Below are 23,106 nucleotides of genomic sequence, written 5' to 3'. Positions count from 1 at the left end.
AACTGTCAAAAAACATTTGTTGTGATGCTTGTGATCGGTGCTGGTGATACATTTGTGATTAGCATTTGAAGACAGCAATTATTCGAATAACATATTTCTAACATAATGGCAATGCGTGATTACACTGCAGATAAAGGTACTTGAAGAAGATCGAGCATATTACCAAAATTATGAACGATTAAATAATTTCAATAAACCTTTACAGAATCTTTCAAGAACTTTTTCGTGGATTTTTGTCAAACTGATGATGAAGGGAAAAAGTATTTTAAATATGCTGAACAACTTACTAAAGTTGCACACAGAGAACAGGTAAGATTGTTCGGTTCATAATAATAATAAAAAATACAATGCTATGTTGAGGTTAGGGTAGTTGTAGTTTCTAGTTCTTTGAATGATATATTAATATAATTTCACTTATTTTATTGCTGGGACAATTTTTCCAGTTTTACTATAAGGTATAATTGTAATCTTATTGTAAACTATCGCAGGATCAAGATAAATGATTAGTAGCAGATAATGAAGATTAGTTTATTTATGTGCATACAGTTATTAGGATAACAGAAAGTTAGGATTAAAAAAATGTATAGCTTGTTGTATGAATTATACTTAAAATTACCGAAATTTTTATGTAACTGAAATCAAACTAAACTAAACCTCAGTACACATCATGACTGCCTGCCTAGGGCACACAGGAAGCAAGATTCGATAATAACAAAAACAATTTTTTTATTACAGATAGCATTTGAAGTTGACTTAGATGATTTACATGAGATGAATGAAGATTTGACTGAGGCAGTCAAACAAAATACCAGAAGATACACTAATATGGTGTCAGACGTGGTTTATGAAATGCTGCCTGATTACAAATTCAAAGAGGTAAACATTGATATAATTATGCAAAGCTTAAAGATTGTAGCAAAAATGGGAAAAAGCAATTATACTAACAACAACAGATAGCATTTATGTGTAAATTGCAGCGTAAATGTACATAATGTATGTGACCTTATAATTTCATTCACTGTATAAAATGAATAGAATATTTTTAATTATGTGTGTTACACATTACAGTTGTATTACACAAATATAAGTAAAAATACACATATAAATTACAGTTGTATTACACAAATATAAATAAAAATACACATAATAAAAAAAAAACAAATATAAATAAAATGAAATATCCAATAAAAAATATATATAAAATTGTATTAACATACAATGTTTGTTTCATTAAAGTTAAGGCTTAATTCTAACTACAGGACATTACAACACAAAAAGATGATTCTGCTATTGTAGTTTTTCCTGAGCTATTAGTGTTTGAATGTTATTTCACAGTATAATTTTATTAAGTAAAAATATTAGGTGAAATTGCTTGCCAAGTTAAAATATTCAAATTAAATTCAAAAATAAAAAAGTAACAAATTATATAACAATATTAGGTAGTAGCGAAGGATTCCTTGGATGTATACATTGAGCACAGAATTATGTTGGAAGCCAGAAACCACAGGATTCCTGGAGAAATGAGGGATCCTAGGAACAGATACCCACCAGAGCTCATAAGGAGATTGTAAGTTGTTTTTATATTAAGTTCTGAGAATTTTTAACTGTAAATAAATAAGTATACTGGTAATACATTTAGGTTTGTCTAACTTATGAGAGATTTTTTTTTAAGAATTGATCCTTTATATTCCTTTATATGAGTTAGATTGAGGTTTTGATTGTATAAAAAATACATTTAAAACTTTTATTTACCTAATTTGATTTGTCATCCCACTCACTCATATTAAATAGAAGAATAGATTTTAATTTAAAGTCAAATTAAATTGCCATATTATGAAATAGCAACTTGTAAAATAAGTATTTCTTTATTTTAGTGAAGTGTACTTCAAAGACTTGTCAACATCGAAAAGTGTACCTATCAGAGAAGTTAAGGCTGAACATATTGGGAAACTAGTTACTGTGCGAGGTACATATTATAGTATAGTCATGTTGTATATACGAAAATAGATATTTTTCTATATTTCAATTAAAAAATCGATTTCTTAATGTAGTTAATCACTGCAACCCAATAACGACCTCTAGGAGATGCTTCATTAACCATGCAATCACATCACATGTTTCTAGGGATCTGCTACAAACTTAATCTTCTATTGAACAGGTAACATTAAATGGAATTGTCATTAGGGTGTAATTCAGGATATTGTACTGATTTACTTACATACAGTTACAAGATTACAAAATGTTAAGAATATAAATTAAAATAAGAGTAATTCAAACTTAACAACAAATACCAATAATTACAAATTACAATTGAATAAGTATAGTTTTTGAAGAGACACCGGTGTGGCTTTTACTGATAATGATGATGAACGTTCTTTGCCGTTTCTGGATTTCAGCAGAGTCAGGGGTAAAGGCACTGTATGCTGCAGGAATTGAAATATATAGAGATATATAAACAGACAAAGATATAAATTTATAAAATACATATATATCCTACGATAATGTCTCAATAGATAAGAGATTTGTTAAATATCTATATATTAATACCTGAAGAAAAAACTTTGTACCCCTTTTTACGGAAATCGCGTCGACGGAGGAGTATGAAATTTCCCACACTTATAGAGAATATAGAGAAGGAGTGCACAATGCTTTTTTTTTTTTTAATTATGTATTAATAATACTTTAAATCAATAAAAAAAACATTACACGTACTACCATGTATTTGACACCCACACACAAATATTAATATTGTTTATCTTTAATATTATTTGTTTAAAGTGTAGTCTTTGCGAAATCTGTGATTATAGAAGTATAATAGTCTTTGACAATAGAACCATAATAATGTTCAAACTTATAATTTCAATTAATTATAGTCGAATTTCGACTACTGCGGGACTACTAGTTATATGAAGTTTGTGTTCAGGTATAGTGACTCGGTGCACGGACGTGAAGCCGCTGCTGGTGGTGGCGACGTACTCGTGCAGCGCGTGCGGCGCCGAGACGTACCAGCCGGTGCGCGCGCTGCAGTTCACGCCGCCGCCCGCCTGCACGGCCGACGACTGCCGCCTCAACAAGACCGCCGGACAGCTGCATCTGCAGACCAGGGGCTCTAGGTTCCAGAAGTTCCAGGAGCTTAAGATACAGGAGCACGTATGTAAATCTATCTATCTACTGGAGGTAGGACCTCTTGTGAGTCCGCACGGGTAGGTACCACCACCCTGCCCATTTCTGCCGTGAAGCAGTAATGCGTTTCGGTTTGAAGGGTGGGGCAGCCGTTGTAACTATACTGAGACCTTAGAACTTATATCTCAAGGTGGGTGGCGCATTTACGTTGTAGATGTCCATGGGCTCCAGTAACTACTTAACACCAGGTGGGCTGTGAGTTCGTCCACCCATCTTAGCAATATAAAAAAAATTATAAAATATAAGTAGTGCTTCACCTTAACTCATACACCTGTGGAGTGTGCCCTTATACTTGCTGTTTAGTTACTGGAGTTTAGTGGTTACTGTGGTCCATAGACATCTACAACGTAAATGCGCCACCCACCTAGAGATTTAAGTTCTAAGATCTCAGTATAGTTACAATTGCTGCCCTACTCTTCAGACCGAAACGCATTACTGCTTCACGGCAGAAATAGGCAGGGCGGTGGTACCTACCCGCGCGGACTCACAAGAGGTCCTACCACCAGTGAATTCAGTTTCATACGAAGAACTAGTGAATGTAATTTTAAAATTATTTGTTTTTTTTTACAAAAATAGCGATTTAGTGATTCCTCTTATTATAACAACATCAATTACATAACAATTACTTAGACTGCTTTGTGTTTGGTGCATCCTACAGTCCGACCAAGTCCCGGTGGGGCACATCCCGCGCCAGCTGTCCGTGTACTGCCGTGGGGAGACGACGCGGCGAGCGCAGCCCGGAGACCACGTCGCCATCACCGGACTCTTCCTGCCGCTACACAACGTTGGCTTCCGGCAGATCATGCAGGGATTACTCTCGGACACCTATCTTGAAGCCCACGTAATTACACTTATTTATGTCTATCTTTTTGATATGTATATATTTTTTGGAACGAAGTTCCTTATGGGACGATGCGGAGGGGTACCCTAACCGGGAAAAAACGTCCGTAACGTAAGATTTTTATTAGTAATGCACTCAGTGTACGAATTAACTTTGTAATAACGTACAAAAAATTACTTTTTTTTTTATCATTAATTGACCACGGTCTCAAAGCGTTCGTTTGCGGAATACAGTAACTCTTATGCAAACAACCGTGAATGAAGTGTACCACAATAAGTTCGCACGTTACCGAATGACCGTGGGTTGTTGCGAAACGTCCCGTTTTATTTTCTTTATACCTCAAATCGAACTTAAAATTAATATTTTTATAATAAAGAAACTTCGTTCCTATCCGGTGTCCCACGACACTACACATCTATATATATAAAAATGAAACCCGTTTTCCGTTGTCACGACATAACAAGAAAACGGCTTGACCGATTTGGCTAATTTTGGTCTTGAATTATTTGTTGAAGTCCAGAGAAGGTTTAAAAGGTTAGATAAATATAAAAATATTCGGAATTAAATAAAAATAACAATTTTGTTTTTCCTTTGATGTGTCCCCCGTCGGACGGATTCCTTTTGTTTGTTTTAAGTTTATCTTAAACAAAAGTTTAGGTCTTTTATTTATCGATTGAGGCACTACGAAGTCTGCCGGGTCAACTAGTCTTTTATATATTCAATCTCTATCACATGCAGTTATGGAAAGAATCTGGAAATGTTTTAATTTACAAAACCTATCATCATCGTTCAAAACAAAATATAAAAAACCTGATGAGGTCTCAACTATCAGAGACAACAGACATTAAAACTTTAAATATTTTACAATACTCAATAATGTTAAATCATCTAATTCTAACTCGATGTAATTTTAGTCTGTATCGTGCCTCAACCAAAGTGACGAGAGTGAGTTGGCGGAGGCTCTAACAGAAGAAGAATTGGCAGAACTGGCCGAAGAGGACTTATATTCACGTATGGCACGTAGTCTTGCCCCCGAAATATATGGACACGAAGACGTGAAGAAAGCCTTGCTGTTGTTACTCGTCGGTGGAGTTGATAAGTTAGTGGTTTTTTTGATACTAATGAAATTTGTAATAATTTGGTTATGTGTGTCATGTCTTCGTTAGAAAAAGACAAAATTTATATGTAAACCCTAAATATTTTTTATATTATAAAATAAAAAAAAAAAAAATAAAAAAATTGGCCTAATCTTATAAAACATTGTTGATAGGTAAGAAAATTACTTCTACAGCATGTAAATAAAATATATTTTTATAAAATACCTTTATTAATGTAAGCTATAAATTGACAACTAAAACACAACTATTACTTCTATATAAAACCTATTAAAAAAATAACAAATATAATCGCTAACACACATACACAATGTACAGAAAGATTCTGGAAAATATAATTTTAATCGTATATGACTTTTTAATCAAATTTCTATTACAATTAGATATATTAGTAATTATATAAAATGTTCTCATATTTTTCGAATCGTAGTGATTCAAATCCTTTTTACGGTTTAGTTTTGCAACATTGTTTAAATTGCTCTTTTTAATTATAATTTGTTCAGACGTCCAAACGGAATGAAGATTCGTGGCAACATCAACATCTGCTTGATGGGCGATCCTGGTGTTGCGAAGTCTCAGCTGCTCAACTACATCGACAGGCTCGCGCCCAGGAGTCAGTACACCACGGGCCGGGGCTCCTCGGGCGTCGGCCTCACTGCTGCTGTTTTGAAGGTAAGTGAATATTACAATTTGGTTGAAAATCGGTACAAAAGTATTTATCCTAGTAGTTGGGGTTGCCAGTGGTTTCCTATAAATGTTGTGTTTCAATTATGGCAAGTTTGAATAGATCAAATACTAAAATTTTCCCAAGTTGTATTTTCATCCTTATTACATACACATGTAGCAACTATTTGTAACTATACTTAGAACTTATATCTCAAGGTGGGTGGCGAATTTACCTTGTAGATGTCTATGGGCTTCAGTAACCACTTAACACCAGGTGCGCTGTGAGCTCGTCCACCCATCTACGCAATAAAAAAAATTTAAAAAATATTACGGTTTTACATAACAATAAAACCGATATTATGTGCCGAGAAGGAAAACATACAGCATTGTATTATGAAGAAGCAGTGTGTACTTAGCTTAAATTCCTTGTCTATGTCCAACCATAGACAGTCAATTTAGTTCCATCTTTAGCCGCTAGGTGCTGCCAGCAAGTATAAAGGAAGCGCAGCCATCTTTGATCTTCATAGTCTTCACCAGGAAGAACTTCCTGCAATGCTGTATGTTTTCCTTCTCGGCACATAATATCGGTTTTATTGTTATGTAAAACCGTAATATTGATGTGCCTTTGGAAAACATACAGCATTGTATTATGAAGACGTGTTTGTTATCTGCTGGTGAAAGTATTAAGCACAACGCTATGATGAAATAGGTAAAGCCATAATAAAATTATGAAGCCCAATGATAATGTTCATAATTTATATAATTATTAAATCGAAAAAACACAGTTGTTAACTTCCCTGTTAATTCAATAATTAAAAAATATTTATAAGTTTGTAATAAACATTTTATCTTGTATATACAATAAAATGTATAAATTGTATAAATGATGTATATACATCATGTACGAGTAAATGTTTTGAAAAAAAGAATCGTGAGGATCTTTAGGAAGCTCTATTATTCGGCAATAATTATTGTAAACGTTTGGATGATTTGCAATTGCCTCTAGAAAGTATTTCGTCCATTGGTTCATTATCAATCCATCTCAGAGGCTACTGCTGATCTACAACTTCTTAGAGATGCGTTGATGCCATTACCTCGTAAGGTTGAACGAAGACCAGTTTCCAATTACAGTACGGGATGCCGCTTTTGTGACAACACACATAGAAAAAAGTCCTTACGAATCTTACTGGGCATGTCTTTAGTTTCATGTTTAGAAGGCACTTATGCAGATTATTGACGAAAATGGATTTCAATTTTAGACCCAAAGACTGGTATCAGAAAGATGTTTTTCTCTGTTATCAAAGAAACTGTCTTTAGAAATGTTGAGCAAAGTCATTAACTCTGCGTCCAGTAGCCAGCAACATGCATGTTGGTGTCCTTCAAGCTACATTGAGGCGTGATCTGGTGGCAGGGTTTGAAGAAAACCAATTTAGAACTATTTTCGGATCTCATGTGAATGGGACTACACTTAGTAAAATTGTAATAAGTAGTTGAATTTTGTTTAGCTATTCCGATGGCTTTTTTAGAATAGCAATTTTTATTAGAGAGCTTGAGAATGTTTGCTGTCCTACATGTATTTCGCCCACAGAAAGTCGACAGCGCTGCTTTATGATGCAGAAGGATTGTTTTATAGGCAAAATTTTCTTTTTGGAAAAGAAGAAAGAATTTGGCAACATGTGCAGACTTAGGATCAATTTTAAAACTGTAGCACCATATGCACCATCTTCTAGTTGCTGGTAAGTATGCTGACAAAGTGGATTGACACCAGCTAATTTTCAATAAATCTTCTCCTGTGTAGACCAGTCTATTATTTGTACAACCTCCGCCCCCCCCCCAAGCTTTCAGGGTTAATGTTTAACCTGTGGAGGAGGAAGGTTTTGGATTTCGTGTGAGTTATCTAGTGTTCGGGATCTGAGGGCTTGGAAACCCAAATGCTTTCGTTCAGTCTAGGGAACCTACCTGGACACTGTTGAAGTGAGTCAGTACTCTGGGGAGAAGGTTGAGAGGAGGAATTCTCCATGCTAGTTGCATCCTCTAGGTCCAATCTTGGTCGGCGAAAGGGTTTATATCCGGATGACCCCACTTTCGAAAAACTTTTGTGGTCACTTGTGGTAAAAAGTGCCATTTCGCAGGTTGATTTCCTCGTGATAGCCTGTCGGCTACGATGTTGTATCTCCCCGAGAGTTAAGCTGACAGTTATCTTGAACTTATCGCTTAGGTTTAAAAATCGAAAGGTCAACGCTAGTGAAATACTTTCAGATTCATTTTGATTGTCACTACCATTGCAAATAGCTCTTTTGTGGATGAGTAGTTTCTGTTGTTGAGCTGACCATAGACAGGACGTTAATATTTTGTCTAATTGTAACCCCTACCCATGTCCGAAGCTTCCGTTGCCAGGAAATGGTTGGTTTTGTGTCTCGGCAATGTTTGACATGTGGCTCCGCGTCAGCACTGCATTTGTAACCCCTACACATGTCCGAAGCTTCCGTTGCCAGGAAATGGTTGGTTTTGTGCATCGGCAATGTCTGACATGTGGCTCCGCGTCAGCACTGCATTTAATTGTTAACACATACAGGATGGCCTGTTTTTTACGGGGGTGTTTTTTCTTGAAACTTCGCAAGAATATTTGCAAGTTAGCGTAGATTGATGTAATTCCGTCAGAGTTTGAGCTAGGATGTTGTTGAGTGGCCACTTTATTTCTCGCAATTTTCCATCGAATCCCTAGACATGTCATCTCTTGAACCTGTGTACTAATTGATTTTTTTGTAAGGCTGACTTGGCAGCCCAAATAATCCAAGAACTTTACAGCTTATGTGGCCTGAAGACTCAACTTGGACTTTTTTTGATGAACCAGGTGGGATTTGCGTAGGTGGGATTTGCGTAGGTGGGATAACACTCAACATCCCTTTGCACGCAATGCCTCCGCGACCGAGCATGCTATGGAAGCAAAAAGGTGTATTTGTCTTCAAGGACCAAGAGAAAGTCGCGTAGGTACGTTAACATTTGACTTCCCTATGTACGCAAGGTCTCCGCGACCGAGCATGCTATGGGAACAAAAACGTTTATTTGTCTTGGTGAAACAAGATTAAGTCGTGTAGGTAAGCTGGCACTCGACTTTGCACGCAATATCTCCGCGACCGAGCGACCGAGCACCCTATATAATGGAAATTGACATGCCAGCCCAGATAATCCAAAAGCTTCACAGCTTCTGCAGCCTGAAGTTTCAACTTGGATTTGTTTTGGTCGACCAAAAGGAAGTCGTCTAGGTAGACTAGCACTCGAGTTCCTTTTGCACGCAAGGTCTCTGCGACCCAGCATGTTATGGAAGCAAAAAAGGTTAATCCAAAAGCTTCACAGCTTCTGCAGCCTAAAGTTTCAACTTGGATTTGTCTTGGTCGACCAAAAGGAAGTCGTCTAGGTAGACACTAGCACTCGAGTTCCCTTTGCACGCAAGGTCTCTGCGACCCGCATGTTATAGAAGCAAAAAAGGTGTGGCTCTGAAGCCAGACCGAAGGGTAGGCATGTCATTTCATACTAACTCATAAGAGGGTACCGATTCCTTCCTGAAGGTACTGATACTGGTACCTTGGTACTGATCCTCAAGAAGTATCGACGAAATTTTGCGACTGATACTAGAAAAATATTCCTGAGAAATGTTCAATTCTATGATCCAGTCCCCTGGGTGGAGAAAGTTTGGTACCGAGGTGTCCGAAAACAGTTAGGTGTTTTATCTTTACGACCTTGTTAGACTCTCGAAGATCGAAAATTGGACGCATTGATCCGTCGCTTTTCTTCCGCAGATTTTTTTTTTTTTTTTTTTACTGTATTTGGTAACCATACGTGGTTTACAAATTATTACAATTTTGGTGGCACTCAGTGCCTCTCGTCGGTGTCTTTAATTGCCCCCCTCTGGATTGTGCCAGATGTTACGGACTATGATTGTTTATAATGTTTGGCTTGCCTTTTTTACGAGGTCGTGACAAATAGGATTGTAGCCCTCCGAGGGACTGAATAGATTTCAATTTAGTATTATCACACAAAAATTCCGCAATGAGTGGTGCGTTGGCAACAGGATACTTTGTTAGAGACCACGGAAATTAAACTTTGACGTCTTATTTCTATCCATAGGCCCCTTTTTTCCGTATACAATTTAAAACGCTTTTACGGGTAACTTGTACGACGGAGACGATTTGCCAAAGTTTTCAGTCATTATGTTACAAAGATTATTAGTTTAAATCTGTTGTGTTTTTGTCAAAATTTCCGTATTGACGAGATCAATTTGTTTACAACAATTTTCGTTACATTCAATTGTTACACACAGTTGATGCATTATTAGATTTACAACGTCACTGACCTGGTGGGATAACGAGCCGATCCGAAGATCGACCGTTACCTTTGAATCCCGTCGTTTCTTACGCAGAGACTCCTTTTGTTCTTTTTCGCTTGACGAGCTGTTCGAACGCGAGGCGTCTCCATCGCGTCTCGCCTGGACATCTTCCCTCTCGGAATTTATGGAGCTTGACTCAACATCACCTCCAACAGATGACGCGTGATTCACGGCGTCCGATGATAGGATTGGTAAATAATACTCGTAATGATTGCAAAATAACACTCATAGAAACACAAAATAAATATTTTTTGCAATTAATAAGAAGTCGAATAAATATTTGTGGACTTGCGACTTCACAGTACGAAAGTACACAACGCTATGAAGATCAAAGATGGCTGCGCTTCCTTTATACTTGCTGGCAGCAAGTAAGTTCGTAAAGAACTTGTGTTACAGGTACCATATAGCGGATATAAATGTAAGATTTTTATTATACACATACATATATTTAATATACATCCATAACCCTGGAAAAGACATTTATATTTATCATACAAAAATCTTCCCTTGGCGGGATTCGAACCCGCGACCCCCTTGTGTAGTGACCATGTCACTTACCACTACACGAGACGGCCGTTAAGCTAAGTACACACTGCTTCTTCATAATACAATGCTGTATGTTTTCCAAAGGCACATCAATAGCAAGATTTCTGAGTCAGTGTGTTAAGGAAATTCAGAGCTTTTTTGTTGCATTTCCTTTTTTGTAATCTCCGTTTGCTTCTTATCGACGCTTGAAAGGTAAACGTGACTAAGCGACAATGCGTGAACTTTACCATAGACTATTTAAAAGTTGAAATACCTGAAAAAAAATCTATTTTAACGAATCTAGCTGTAGGATTGAAATGTTTTTAATAGACCTAGAAATATATTTTTTTTGCGCATCGTATATGGTTATTGCCTATCATTTATGTATAAAGCAGTTATTGTCGCTTAGTCACGTTTGCCTTGTTGCAAGCGTCGTTATGTTCCGTTATGCTCTGTCATGTTTTGTTGAATTAAATGTGATTGTAACGTGGTCGGCGTGTGCCCAGGACCCATTCACCGGGGAGATGATGCTAGAGGGCGGCGCGCTGGTGCTGGCCGACCAGGGCGTCTGCTGTATCGATGAGTTCGACAAGATGGCGGAGAACGACCGCACAGCCATACACGAAGTTATGGAACAACAGACCATAAGCATTGCGAAGGTAATCTGATAATTTTATGTAAGATTTAAATTTATGGTAATCTATATATTAATACGTGAATGAAAAACTTTGTATCCCTTTTTACGAAAATTGTGCAGACGGAGGAGTTTGAAATTTTCCACACTTATAGAGAATATAGAGAGGAAGTGCACAATGCTAATATTTTTTTAAAAAAATGCATAAAACATACATTAAATCAATAAAAAAACACACACACACGCATGCATACTATTTATTGTCAAACTTTTGTTCTTGAAGTCTGTTGTCAAATTGAAAATAGATTAAATTTTGTTTGTCTTTGTTAATATTTTTTATACTGTAGTCTCGGCGAAATTTGTGATTATAGAAGTATAAAATACAATCATAATAGTGTACAAACTTACAATTCCAATTAATTATAGTCGAATTTCGACTACTGCGGGACCTCTAGTTATTACAAATTCGTCGTGAACTAAAGGATAAGAGATCCGGTGCATTCGTATCTACAAGGGTGTTCGAATCCCGCAGGCGAGTACCAATTCTTCTAATGAAATACGTACTTAACAAATGTTCATGATTGGCTTCTACGGTGAAGGAATAACATGTGTAATAAAATTGAAACCCGCAAAATTATAATTTGCGTAATTACTGGTGGTAGGACCTCTTATGAGTCCGCGCGGGCAGATACCACCGCCCTGCCTATTTCTGCTGTGAAGCAGTGATGCGTTTCGGTTTGAATGGCGGGGCAGCCGTTGTAACTATACTGAGAACTTAGAGCTTATATCTCAAGGTGGGTGGCGCATGTACGTTGTAGATGCTCCAGTAACAATCTATATATATAAAAATGAAACCCGTTTTCCGTTGTCACGACATAACATGAAAACGGCTTGACCGATTTGGCTAATTTTGGTCTTGAATTATTTGTGGAAGTCCAGAGAAGGTTTAAAAGGTATAAAAATATGAAAATTCTCGGAATTAAATAAAAATAACAATTTTGTTTTCCCTTTGACGTGTCCTCCGTCGGACGGATTCCTTTTGTTTGTTTTAAGTTTATTCTATTTAAAAGTTTAGGTATTTTATTTATCGATTGAGGCACTACGAAGTCTGCCGGGTCAGCTAGTAAGCAATAAAAAAAAAACTTAAGCCTCATTGCTCCATACTAACTATGATAAGCTTAGACAGACCACTTTGGCGCTGACGGAATCATCTATGCTTATTATTTTGATTATAAATTCGGTTTGTAAATATTGCTTCGATCGTGTGTGCTGCAGGCGGGTATAATGACGTGCCTGAACGCGCGCGTGTCGATCCTGGCGGCCGCCAACCCGGCGTACGGCCGCTACAACCCGAAGCGGACCATCGAGCAGAACATACAGCTGCCGGCCGCGCTGCTCTCGCGCTTCGATCTGCTCTGGCTCATACAGGACAAACCCAATCGGTTAGTATACGTACTTACTTAAGTACGTGTTCTATACAACACAAACGAATTTACGTTTGAGTCTGGGAAAAATCAAAATCAAAATATTTAAAAAGTAAAATATTTCAACACTTTAAATAATCCTCCAGATTATCTGGATTCGTTTTAAGGAAAAATTCTTAATATCTAGTATGACCTAGTATGACCATGTTGCAATTTATTAGATCGTCTCATTGATTAAATGATCAGGAATGTACGTGTGTAGTGTACAATGGATCCTAGCTTAATTCCTTTTGGAGAGTGTAAGTTAAAGAATTGTAAATTTTAGAATTCGCGGATTTGATCTGCTTGTTCTTATCCGATAAATGTTTCCGGTATCTGTAAAAAAAATCCTAGCTCTTTGACTATTATATAATATGTTGAAATTAAACAACATTTGGAATTGACAGCGAGAAAGATTTAGAGCTGGCGAAGCACATAGCGTATGTACACCAGCACTCGACCCAGCCGCCCAGCAGCGTCCGCGCGCTGTCCATGAAGCTGGTCCGGCGCTACGTGGCGCTCACCAAGCGCAAGGAGCCCGCCGTGCCGCGCGCGCTCGCCGACTACATCGTCTGTGAGGCCGCCACATCTCAATACTACTCCTCGATATCGTGCCATAGTCCACTCAGTTCACCGGATCTTCTCGCGTTTCCGATCCGGTGGTAGATTTTGCGAAGAAAGGCACTTGCTAGGGCTAGTGTCAGCAACGTCCTCAGGCTAGAGTCCCATGAGCTCACCTATTCTCTCGGATACGCTGGCATAGCCTAGACATAAATAAGTATATGATTAAAATTATTATACCATAGACTATTCGTGTATTAGACGTGATTGATACATGAACTACTGATATGATACTTATTATATTATATTATGATACTGATATGATTGATACTGAACTAGTATCGACATGAACAAATAAGATTTTATTTAGTACAACAGACAGATACAATGACAAAGTATACAAAAAACTACATATTACAAATACGAAAGACGTTACAGATTTATTAAAATTGGCATTTTGGAGGTACATATTCGACAAAGGGAAGATCTTCGGTGATATTGCTCGGACCAACGGTCCCAATGTTGTTTTTCAGAACTTGTATATATCCAAGCTTGTTTTGAAAATGTCGTTAGCGAGATTCAGGCGTGTTTCAAATATCTTTAGTTATAAGATAGCTACAAATTTATGTCATAAACTGATTTCAAATATTTCAAGTCAAATATTTTAGTTATTATCTGTTTTAGTTATTATCTTAGATAAATACTTTGTTAAAATCGTTCAAAGCACATTATATGCAGAGTGAAGTTAAACGAAAGTCGATTCATTAGGAAATTTGAATGAGCCGTGTGTTTTCCCGACAGCCTCATACGTCGAGCTACGGCGTGAAGCTAGGAACGCACGTGACGTCACGTTCACGTCCGCCAGGAACTTGCTTGCCATACTGCGCCTCTCGACCGCACTCGCAAGACTCAGGTAAACTAAATATTTGTATGTAAACTCTATTCCAGTACAGGTATATTCCTTAAACTACATTGTGAATACGCCGTTATTAGTATTAGTACTCGCTTAATCATCGGAATTCGATCATAATTACTGACATCGAAATATTTAAACTTATGTCTAACACTTGTGCTTTCCACTTAACGTACGCTATTTACGGTTGATGTCCTTCGGCTACGGTAACCACTTAACACTAGATGGGTTGTATAATCACATATAAACAAAAAGTTACGCTAGGTGACGCGCGAGTAGTTTCAATAAATCTATTATTTTAATACCCGGATATCCGACTTTGTGTCTGTTAATTTCGGTATTGACAACGATGTAGTTTATATTTTGTTTATGGAGAATAACTAAATATTTATTGCAGATTATCAGACGTCGTTGAAAAGGAGGACGTATCTGAGGCAATTCGTCTCGTGGAGATGTCAAAGCAATCCCTACAACACGTGGAAGAAAACGTTCAGAGGTAATCGGCCCCTCCTCAAGCGACATCCATCGAGGCGGGTGTGAACTAATAGACACGTACTACGCTGTCATCCGCTTTCAATTTTGTTAATGAAAATGAATGGAACGCGCTGCATGCTCTCGATCAAAATTATCGATAAAGTTGATTATTGAAAACACGAATAAAACAAAATTTTCTGAAAATAAATCGTAGCAATATCGATTTATCGGCCCCGGAATCCCCTGTATACTAAATTTTATGAAAATCGTTGGAGCCGTTTTCGAGATTCAGATTATATATATATATATATCCTGCAACACTTTTGGCATCCAATGAACACAAAAGTACATTTAAAATGGCGACCACCGACATTTGGCGACCAATATGCGGTCGCCACTTTGTTTCTCAATATTTTTTACACCAATCAACTGTAGATGGAGTTATGGTTACTATATCAATTTTTGAGATGGTCACCAAATTGCCTCAGAAACGTTTGGAAAAGCATATCGCAGTGTCGAGCGGTGCCGCCAGAGGGTGTGTATACGTAGCGCTGTATATTGGCTTTTACCATACCGATGATTTGGCGTCGCCAGCCAGCTCGAAATTTCGCTTGTGAACAACGTGACATTGCCGACTATTCACTTCGGATTCAAATTATAAAAAACTATGTACTTATTATAACGTGCGTGTCATGGGTGTAACCCACTTATTAATAGTAGTACTAGTAATTATTTCGGTATTACGGTCGGTACATTGATATTGATATTTCTTTTACTAAAAAAGATTTTTTGGTATCAAATTTGCAATTATACCATATAAATGATCATTATACACCTGATGAATGTGACTGTAATTATCAAGCTAGGTTCATCTAGGTTTACTTCTACAGATTGATTAGTGGTTAATTCTCTTTTGTTTATAATCAAAATGGATAAAAAGCAAACGAGAAACGGATAATATTATAACAGCCGGCATTATAATATTCTAGTCGCTGTTTATGCGCTAAGATTTCTTGTGTAGAAGAAATAAATCACCCTCAAATTCCTGTGACACTGAAACTTTGCAGATTACTAGGTGTCACCGGTGACACCTTATTTCGGATTTTGATTCTTAAGATAACAAAAATCATATTTAAATAACTATAGCGAAAATCAAGAATCGAATAGTCATAACAAGTCTCTTTCGTTTTCTCATTAATGTTCGAAACATTAATTTCAGATTTTTCAACACTTCTGAACCAAGACTTGATGATTATACTAAATTATAATAAATAATTAATATATTATTATTATTAATAATAATAAAATAGGTATTTGGATATGATTTTCTAATATGGCAGTGTAACAAATAAATTATTTAAACTCAAGGTCTAAACATAACTAAATCTGCAGGTACAGGTGGCAACAGAAATTTGTGACGAAAATAATCTTGAAAAAAGAGCGAATTTCACATTGAATTCTAATTTTAATTCAAGTACATTCACAAATTAGTACATTGTGCACCGAGGGAGAAAAGTGGAACATTTCCTCCCGCATATGAAACACTGCACGCTTTTTTTACAATAAAATCATTTTTTCTTACACTATTTTTCAAATTTATTAAAATTTATTTTCTATTTTTTAGTTGGGTTTCTATAAAAGCGTATTTTGTTAGTTTTTTTAAACTATTATTTTTTAGTTGAATTTCAATGTTTTCAATTTTGTTTTAATATTGAATTGTTATCGGTCCTTAATAAGTATACCAAATTTTGAGTAAATCCGGCGTTTTGAAAATCATGTTCAAAGATTCCGTTCCAAACATACATACGTCTGAAGCTAATAAAAGCGTATTAAATACCACAAACACACAAAAATAAAATAAAAAAAGGTTACGTCTTGCTGCTTGAGCAGTGCCCATCTGCGGAGGTGGTGGTCCTTGGTGACTTTAACGCTCATCACCAAGAGTGGTTGGGGTCCAGAACCACTGACCTCCCGAGTCGGGCAGCCTACGATTTCGCTTTGTTCTACGGCCTCACTCAACTGGTGACACAGCCCACCCGTGTCCCAGACATTGAGAGGCACGAGCCTTCTTTGTTGGACCTTCTGCTGACATCTCACCCAGCTGGATACAGTGTGGTGGTCGACGCTCCACTTGGATCGTCTGATCACTGCCATATCCGTACTGCGATACCACTCTCTCGCCCTAGTCGTCGAATGATGACCGGGTTTCGAAGAGTTTGGCGGTACAGGTTAGCAGATTGGGACGGAATGCGTGAATTTTACGCATCCTACCCATGGGGGCGCCTCTGCTTTTCCTCCGATGATCCTGACGTCTGTGCAGACCGGCTTGAAAACGTAGTGCTTCAGGGGATGGAATTATTCATTCCTTCTTCTGAGGTGCCTGTTGGGGGTCGCAGCAAACCCTGGTATAATAAACCTAGCAGGGATGCTGCACACCTCAAGCGGTCCGCATACGCGGCATGGAATGATGCTAGGAGATGCCAGGACCCCGACATTTCGGAGGAGAGGCGGAAATTTAACGCCACCTCTAGGTCCTATATGAGGACTATTGCCAAGGCGAATTCGGAGAACGTTGCCAGAATTGGTAAGCGACTGAAAGGCTATCCCTCTGGGAGCCGTGCTTTCTGATCGCTGGCTAAGGCTGCAGAAGGCGACTTCTGCAGGTCTTGTCTCCCACCACTACGTAAAGTCGATGACAGTCTGGCCCATAGTGCGAAAGAGAAGGCTGACGTTCTGGTCAAATTCTTCGCCTCGAACTTTTTTTTTTTTTTTTTTATTTATTGCTTAGATGAGTGGACGAGCTCACAGCCCACCTGATGTTGTTACTGGAGCCCATAGACATCTACAACGTAAATGCGCCACCCACCTTGATATAAGTTGTAAGGTCTCAAGTATAGTTACAACGGCTACCCCACCCTTCAAACCGAAACGCATTACTGCTTCACGGCAGAAATAGGCAGGGTGGTGGTACCTACCCGTGCGGACTCACGAGAGGTCCTACCACCAGTAATTACGCAAATTATAATTTTGCGGGTTTGATTTTTATTACACGATGTTATTCCTTCACCGTGGAAGTCAATCGTGAACAATTGTTGAGTACGTATTTCATTAGAGAAATTGGTACCCGCCTGAGATTCGAACATCGGTGCATCGCCTCAACACGTATGCACCAGACGTCTTATCCATTAGGCCACGACGACTACATTCGACGACGACGAACTCCACTATGGATGACCGGGGCGCCACACCACCCAACATCCCCTGGTGTGATAGCTCTCTACCTGAGATCTGCTTTAGACAGTGTGCAGTCAGGCGGGAGCTGCAGGCCCTGGACGTCCATAAGTCGAGAGGGCCAGATTGCATCCCTGCAATGGTTTTGAAAACCTACGCCCCTGAGTTGAAACCTACGCTAACGCGTTTGTATCGCCTCTCGTATAGTACTAACTAACAGGGTCCCGTCTTCATGGAAAACCACCCACGTCCATCCTATCCCCAAGAAGAGTGACCAGTCGGACCCATCGAGCTAAGGCTTATCGCGATAACTTCATTGCTTTCCAAGGTGATGGAGCGAGTAATAAATACACAAGTCCTGAAATGACCGACAATACGGTTTCCGTCACGGTCGCTCAGCCGGCGACCTTCTTGTATACCTTACTTACAGGTGGGCTAAAGTCTTGGAGAGCAAGGGCGAGGCTCTTTCTGTGAGCTTCTTATCACGAAGGCCTTCGACAGGGTCTGGCATAGGGCACTTCTGTCGAAGCTACCATCTTACGGTATCCCCAAGGGACTCTACAAGTGGATCGCTAGCTTTTTGGATGGGCGGAGCATCACGGTCGTTCTAGACGGTGGCTGCTCCGATACCATGACCATTAACGCTGGTGTTCCACAAGGTTCGGTGCCCTTCCCCACGCTTTTCATCCTGTATATCAATGACATCTATTGATGGCATGCATTGCTATGCAGATGACGGCACGGGGGATGCGCGATATATCGGCGATTAGAGTCTTTCACAGAGCGTTGTGCAAGAGAGACGATCTAAGCTTGTGTCTGAAGTGGAGAGCTCTCCGGGGCGAATCTCCGAGTGGAGTGAATCGAACTTAGTTCAATTCAACCCGTTAAAGACAAGTTTGCGCGTTCACTGCGAAGAAGGACCCCTTTGTCGTGGTGCCACAATTCCAAGAAGTATCCCTGAAACCTTTCACGAGTATCGGAATACTTGGAGTCGACATTTCGTGCGATGTCCAGCTTCGGAGTCATTTGGAGGGCAAAGCCAAGATGGCGTCCAAAATGCTGGGAGTCCTCAACAGAGCGAAGCGATACTTCACGCCTGGACAAATACTTTTGCTTTATAAAGCACAAGTCCGGCCTCGCGTGGAGTACTGTTCCCACCTCTGGGCTGGGGCTCCCAAATACCAGCTTCTTCCAATTGACTCCATACAGAAGAGGGCCGTTCGGATTGTCGATAATCCCGTTCTCACGGATCGTTTGGAACCTCCGGATCTGCGGAGGGGCCTCGCTTCTCTCAAAATTTTGTACCGTATGTTCCATGGGGAGTGCTCTGAGGAATTTTTTGAGGTGATTCCGTCATCTCGTTTTTACTATCGCACCGCCTGCCACCGGAGTAGAGTACATCCATAACTACTTGGAGCCACTGCGTTTATCTACAGTGTGTTTTCAGAGATCTTTTTTTGCCACGTACCATCCGGCTTTGGAATGTGCTCCCCTCCACGGTGTTTCCCGAGCGCTATGACATGTCCTTCTTCAAACGAGGCTTGTGGAGAGTACTCAACGGTAGCCAGCGGCCTGGCACTGCCCCTGGCATTGCTGAAGTCCATGGGCGACGGTAACCACTCACCATCAAATGGGACGTATGCTCGTCTGCCTACAAGGGCAATAAAAAAAAAGGAACTTAATAGAACAAATTTATGATGTCTGCAAAGTTACCACTTACAATATTTTAGGGTAAACCTTAATGTAGATTTTTTCAAAGTAGTTTATCTGTTTCTCCTACTGAACAATTATGGCCTTAAGTATATTATTTTCATAATTGACTGCACATGGGTTTCGACAATTATAAGATCTGTGAATGGTAGTATATTTTGTCAGTAAGTGAACATGTCAGAAGTACACGCTAATGGGAGGAAGTCCGACGTTTGTAGGAATGAATTAAGTATACGGAACAATATACAGAGTTCCAATTTATTTCCAAAAAAACGGTAGACTTATCTGTAGTGAATTGATTAGTAATATATTTAAATATACGCGGATGGAGTAAGTACACCAATGTAGTTTGGTGGTCAAAAGTACTGCGAAGAATATTGATATTAGTATATTACTATTTTCTAGGATATTGCAACAAGGTGAATTTCGAGTTGCACAGTCAATTTCATATTCGTTAATACGTTAATATACATGATTCATTTTGCTTTAAGTCTATTAGAAGTGGTGGTTGTCAGAAGGTTGGAAAATGAAAGGTTGCCAAAAGAGTTACGGGATTTATATATATATATATATATATATATACAAGAATTGCTCGTTTAAAGATGTAAGATATGTACATATGTTGGTACGTAAAATTATAACTATGGAACAGACTGTTATATTAAAACAGCTGTGCAGATCTAGCTATATATCTTTGTGCGAATTCTCATTCAAATCAGTTCAGTAACTTTGCGTGATTAACAAATATCCAGGCCTACGGACTTTCACACTTCTAATTTTAGTATAGATTATCTATACCTAAATCGACACCAAAATGCACTAAACGACCTCAGGAACACTGACTATATGGTAATAAACTATGGATTTAATATTTAAAAATGAACATTTTCACATTTGCTTGTGATTACAGTCGCTGACGCTTGAATTGTTCGTTACATTAAAATCTTTGTATAATCGCTTTGTTTGTTCGTATCTACCATGCATAGCACGATGATGTAAATTATAAATAAATAAATGTAGGATTGGTAAGAACGGAACGTTTGAAAAGAGCGTGGAACGGAGTATTAAGATGTGAGTGAGAAAGGGAAAAGAGAATGATAGAGAAAAGCCAATGGATGGCGAAAACGGTTGAATGAGCAAAGCGTAAAAAAGATGTCAGATAATCTTTAATTATTATAATTAAAATATTTGAGAAAATACTATATAAGTGCAAAAGAGGAATAGTCTTATTTTATGTGTCATCATAGTCCCAATTCTACTTTATGTATATTATATATTTTAAATCATGTTTTGCATATTTAATATATAAACAATAATAATGTTTTTTAATTAATGAATGTATTTGTTGCAGGGGTATAACGTCAACGGACCGTATATTCGCGATAGTGCGCGACCTGGCCGGCTCCAACAAGACCGTCAAAGTGGCCGATGTCATCGAGAGGTGTGTCGACAAAGGATTCAAACCAGATCAGGTGACAAAATTGTATCTGTAGATGAACAATTGATGAGTAGGGGACTTTTTGGCGGGAACGCGAGGAGTGAAGTTGTGTTGATTTAGTTTATTTTGTCTATTTAATTTTTCTTCAGGTTTAAATGTGTAATAACAGTGGTTTATTAAGTGTTTAGTAACTGTGAAAGTGTACAAATGTGGGAAAATGAAGCAAAGCCGCTGAACGTAATTTCTCGGATCCTCCAAAAAGTCCACTGAAAAAGTCTCAGTAAATGACCATCATTTTACTGAGATTATATTTCATCTCATATCATCTCATATCATCTCATCTCATTTCATTTCATTTCTTTTCATGCCATGTTTCATATTAATCAACTTCATTTCGTTTTATAATATAATTTTGCATATAAAAAAGTTTTCATTAAAATTAAAATAAGACTTGACCTAAAGGTCTTAGTTACCAGGTCATAAAATCCCTTAATCGGTTCTTATTCAGTCATAGTTTTTGTTCGTCACTCGAGGGAGTTAACCTCGTATGTTAGCTGACAAGGCCGTCTTTACAAGGCTAGCAGTTTAGATGCGTAGATCCATTTGCCTATATGGATATGGGTTAATCATCATCATCATACGCCATATCATTTATTTAACAAACATAAAATATCGTTAAGATTTAGATGCGTTAGAATTTATTTTTTACACAAAGTTTGTTAAAGAGACATTGGGAAATAAGAATAATGTTTATTTAGCAAAATTTTAAAACGTGCTTAGTAAAATAATAAGTCAGATTTTTTCCGGTGCATTTGGTATCTATATATTATTACATATCCAGTAAACTCGAGAGCTGTTTGGCGACATTGACCACTCTGACAAACATAGTTATATTAATGCGGGATAGGTGGCGCTGCCGCCAGTGATTCTTATTTTTCAAACCATAAGTCGAAAAGGAAATCTATTCACGTATAATATATGTATATTCACCTAAAATTATCTTACATGTACTTAGCTTTTTGAATAATTTTATGAATTTTATGTTTTAACTAGCGACCCGTCCTCGCTTCGCTTCGGAAACATTAAATTTTATTATTGATAGTTGAGTCCCACGATGTTACCCGCGGTTATTATCGTACCGCGGGTGACGCCGCGGGGCGAAGCTAGTCTAAAAAAAGTAGCCTAAGTTACTCTTTATATCATCAGTTACCTATCAGTGAAAGTCTCGTCAAAATCAGTCCAGCCGTTCCAGAGTTTAGCCGGAACCAACAGACAGAGAGACAAAAATTGTAAAAAATGTTATTTTGGTGTATGTATCGTATATATATTCATACGCATGTAGTAAAAAGCGGTTATTTCAATATTACAAACAGACACTCCAATTTTATTTATATGTATAGATATAAGATTGCTTTCTATTGCGGACTCCATAACCTGTGATATTTCCGCACAGGTGGACGCTTGCATCGAAGAATACGAGAACTTGAACGTGTGGCAAGTGAACCAGGTGCGGACCAAGATAACGTTCATGTGATGCCTGTCCGCTCCTTGGAGTGTCCGCCACCTCGGTACTAGTTGTAAGTTCATTTAATGTATGAGCGTGTATGAACTTGGAATAATGAATAAATGATGATTTTTTATATAGTTTGTTTGTTATTAATATATGACCGACTCGGTGGTGCGGTAATTAACGCCCTTGATTGTATTTTTTTTTTTATTTTTTTTTATTGCTTAGATGGGTGGACGAGCTCACAGCCCACCTGGTGTTAAGTGGTTACTGGAGCCCATAGACATCCACAACGTAAATGCGCCACCCACCTTGAGATACAAGTTCTAAGGTCTCAAGTATATTTACAACGGCTGCCCCACCCTTCAAACCAAAACGCATTACTGCTTCACGGCAGAAATAGACAGGGTGGTGGTACCCGTGCGGACTCACAAGAGGTCCTACCACCAGTAATTACG

General features: G+C 38.2%; 1 protein-coding gene and 1 long non-coding RNA gene across 2 annotated transcripts; both read left to right on the top strand.

The window, feature by feature from the left end:
* Positions 1–85: 85 nt before the first annotated feature.
* Mcm7 (minichromosome maintenance 7) lies at positions 86–22,781 on the top strand. The gene is made up of 16 exons (XM_028184013.2): positions 86–136; positions 206–309; positions 736–876; positions 1,440–1,567; positions 1,875–1,966; positions 2,924–3,150; positions 3,842–4,024; positions 4,939–5,123; positions 5,643–5,811; positions 11,224–11,376; positions 12,627–12,793; positions 13,222–13,388; positions 14,177–14,288; positions 14,686–14,784; positions 21,055–21,175; positions 22,595–22,781. Exons 1-16 carry the CDS (start codon positions 106–108, stop codon positions 22,673–22,675), a joined length of 2,160 nt encoding a protein of 719 aa, XP_028039814.1. The 5' UTR covers positions 86–105; the 3' UTR covers positions 22,676–22,781.
* Positions 6,123–7,600, top strand: LOC149501518 (uncharacterized). The gene is made up of 2 exons (XR_016324265.1): positions 6,123–6,514; positions 7,394–7,600. It is a non-coding gene; the product is annotated as an uncharacterized LOC149501518 (long non-coding RNA).
* Positions 22,782–23,106: the final 325 nt, after the last annotated feature.

The sequence above is a fragment of the Bombyx mandarina genome, chromosome 15 (assembly GCF_030267445.1).
Source record: "Bombyx mandarina strain Sakado chromosome 15, ASM3026744v2".
Taxonomy (NCBI): domain Eukaryota; kingdom Metazoa; phylum Arthropoda; class Insecta; order Lepidoptera; family Bombycidae; genus Bombyx; species Bombyx mandarina.
The sequence above is the reverse complement of the archived record's forward strand: the minus strand, read 5'-3'. Positions and strand labels throughout refer to the sequence as shown.